The sequence below is a fragment of the Microtus oregoni genome, unplaced genomic scaffold (genome assembly GCF_018167655.1).
Source record: "Microtus oregoni isolate MIOR12 unplaced genomic scaffold, Mior012 000014F_ref0000157, whole genome shotgun sequence".
Classification (NCBI taxonomy): domain Eukaryota; kingdom Metazoa; phylum Chordata; class Mammalia; order Rodentia; family Cricetidae; genus Microtus; species Microtus oregoni.
In genome coordinates, this window is record NW_024543073.1 from 44,428,232 (window position 1) to 44,431,412 (window position 3,181).

Consider the following 3,181-nt stretch of genomic DNA (forward strand, 5'->3'; position numbering starts at 1 on the left):
AATTGGACCACAATTTACATTTTAGTCTGCCAATGCTGTGCTCTTGGGGTTGACTAACCTTGCCCAGTCTTGCTCCATGTCCTACAGTTACCTTAGAGCAAGAAAGCATGGCAGCTTGAGTGATGTAGGAAACAGCACCAATTTTCATCTGGTGGCCACAATTGCCCAAACCTCAGCTCAAATTATTTAATGCAAAATATGGAGACTTTTTACTATGAAGCTATTTACCCAAGGTTTGGTCTACTCCAGGCAGATGCAGAATCACACCTTTATTTCTCTTCATCTCAGCCATTTTCATACTGATTTAGTTTTTAGTCAGGTTGATTTTCAATATAGTAAGAAGCGAGCGCCGAAGAACACAGCCTTTTGATTTCAGTCCAAAAGAGAAATTCTTTAACAATATGCTTATATCAATTTGGATCAATTAATTTAGTTTTTTGGTGATAATGAACTCTCCCAATTATTACAGTTGAGAGGGAAGGGAGCTTTCTGATTGGCCACCTCATAAGTGATGTAACTGGTGTGCTGTCACAGGCTGTGTGCTGTCATCATCTAACTCAGTTCTCCAAAGAGAAGGAAGGCTGTGAGGGCTGTGTGGGCTGTGAGAGCTGTGAGGGCTGTGAGGGCTGTGTGAGGGCTGTGAGGGCTGTGTGAGGGCTGTGTGAGGGCTGTGTGAGGGCTGTGTGAGGGCTGTGAGGGCTGTGTGAGGGCTGTGTGAGGGCTGTGTGAGGGCTGTGAGGGCTGTGTGAGGACTAACTGGAACTGTCAACCTGATATACTCTAGCATCACCTGGAAAGAGCATCTCAGCGAAGGGTTGTCTACATTGGGTCAGGCTTGGGCATTCCCGTGAGGGATTATTTTACTTAATTTGGGAAGACTGTGCTCATTGGAAACAGAACCACTTCTTAGGTTGGGGGCCCTGAAGTGTGTAAGAATGGAGAAATTGAGCAAGCAATCAGGTGAGCAAGTACACATTAGTTTCTCTCTACTCTTGACTAAGCCCGATGTGACTAGCTGAAGTTCTTGCCTTGACTTCCCCACTTCAGTGGATAATATTTGGAATTGTGACCCGAAATAAACCTTTTCTTCCCTGTGCTTGTTTTTGTCAGGCTATTTTTTCTTATCACATCTAAAAATAAAAATAAAATAACATAAGACAGATTCATAGAAGACAGGCAAAGCAGGCTGAAGGGCTCAACAAAATGAGGAATCTAACACAAAGCTTTATATGTGTGTGTGTGTTTCATTTATCATTACAAAAGGAGGGAAATATTTTTCTTTTGATTATTGAAGTAAATGAGAGGAGCCTTCAGAACTAATTTAAAGTAGACCTGCCTAAAGATTTGGAAACTTTTTCTAATTTGTGCATTTATTCATTTTTGAAATAATTTATAGTGCTAAAACTTCAATTTACCCACAATGGAATGCCTCTATTTTTCTAGTTGGTAGCTCATACTGTTTCTTTTTTTTTTGACACATAAAGTTGTTTAATTAGGTTGTCAGCAATTTAGAAAACCAGTTTGTGAGGATACATCCCGTTGGTCAGACAGAACCGAGAGCGCAGGTAGCCCTGCAGCTGAGGAACAGCTTTGATCTTTGGCAGAATCTGCGAGTCCACCACTTTCTGATCAGCCTTGCGCTGCTCTGTAATCTCATATTTCTCCTTCTCTGTGTCAAAGATCTCGCCCTCCTGATGCCTGGGCTTACGCAGCTGCTTTTTCTTGAAGTAAGCATCAGTCAGGTGTTTGGGGAGTTTAACTGTGCTGATATCAACTTTTGTAGAGGTGGCGATGACAAACTTCTGATGTGTTCTTCTCAAAGGAACTCTGTTGAGGGCAAGAGGTCCTGTCACAAGCAGTAAACCATTGCCCAGTTGCTTCAGGAAAACCACTCTCTTGCCCCTGTGGCGCCCGGTAAGGATGATGAGGACAGTCCCAGGAGTGATGCTGGCACGCAGGCGTCTCACAGGCTGACTGAAGGGCTTTTTGCCATGGCTCAGCAGCTTCCGAGGCACATCTTCAGTAGGATAATACCTGGGCATTTTTCGATGCTTAACCACCCGGGTACCACCATTCTTGTCACCACCAACTGGTTTTGTGACAGTGGCAAGGACCTTTTCCTTTTTCTTCTTCTTTTCAACCTTGGTTTTTGCAGCTGTGTATTTCCTTTTGTACATGGCCTTTCTTGAATACATAGCAGATCGGGAGTACCTGCCAATTCCTCTAACAAGGACTGGATTTCGGCTGCAGTGTGGCTTCCCCTTCTTGAGCTTTTTAGCCTTAGGGTCACCCTTTTTGGCTGCACCAGCGGCAGGGGCATCACCGCCAGCCTTCTTGGCTGCAGGTTTCTTCTCTTTTGTATCAGGTTTCTCGCCTTTTTCACCCGCCATCTTGCAAGATGGGAAAGAGCGCTCATACTGTTTCTAGTAGTTCTGACCCATTCCCATTTCATGCAATAAAGAAACAAAGTTGATATAGGTGGTTTAGCTTAATTCTACACTCTTAAGTAATTTTTGCCTATTTGTCTTGAAAAACAAAATCTAACAAAACTGTTTTACTGTTAAACATTTATAAACACAGGTTCACTGTATGTTCAGGTGCTAATAAAGCTTGAAGGGTAAAAAAGAATCTAGCCAAAAATACAAAAACCCATCACTTTACTTGTTTTGATTCTCTGTGTAGTTCATGGTGAGAGGACAGAGCTGGTTGCTTCTGGTAGTGGAAATTACACTCACGCAGTGGGGCTGGGAGTTCATTCTGGTGTATAGCAGATGACCTCAGTGTGTGTGCCAGGAATGTGTTTACCAGGAGTTTATGCCCTCAGTGTGTGCCAGGAATGTGCGCTATCAGTGTGTGCTATCAGTGTGGGCCATCAGTGTGTGCCAGGAGCATATGTCATCAGTGTGCACTATCAGTTTGTGCCATCAGTGTGTACCAGGAGAGTGTACCATCAGTGTGTACCAGGAGAGTGTAGCATCAGTGTGTGCTAGGAGTGTGTGCCATAGGTGTATGCCAGGAGTGTGTACCATCAGTGTGTGCCATCAGTGTGTGCCGGGAGTGTGTGCCATCAGTGTGTGCCAGGAGTGTGTGCCATCAGTGTGTGCCAGGAGTGTGTGCCATCAGTGTGTGCCATCAGTGTGTGCCGGGAGTGTGTGCCATCAGTGTGTGCCAGGAGTGTGTA

At 44.4% G+C, this 3,181-nt stretch overlaps 1 protein-coding gene across 1 annotated transcript; it reads right to left on the minus strand.

The window, feature by feature from the left end:
- Positions 1-1,508: 1,508 nt before the first annotated feature.
- Positions 1,509-2,403, minus strand: LOC121455849 (60S ribosomal protein L6-like). The gene has a single exon (XM_041663585.1). The coding sequence runs from the start codon at positions 2,388-2,390 to the stop codon at positions 1,509-1,511; it is 882 nt and encodes a 293-aa protein (XP_041519519.1). The 5' UTR covers positions 2,391-2,403.
- Positions 2,404-3,181: the final 778 nt, after the last annotated feature.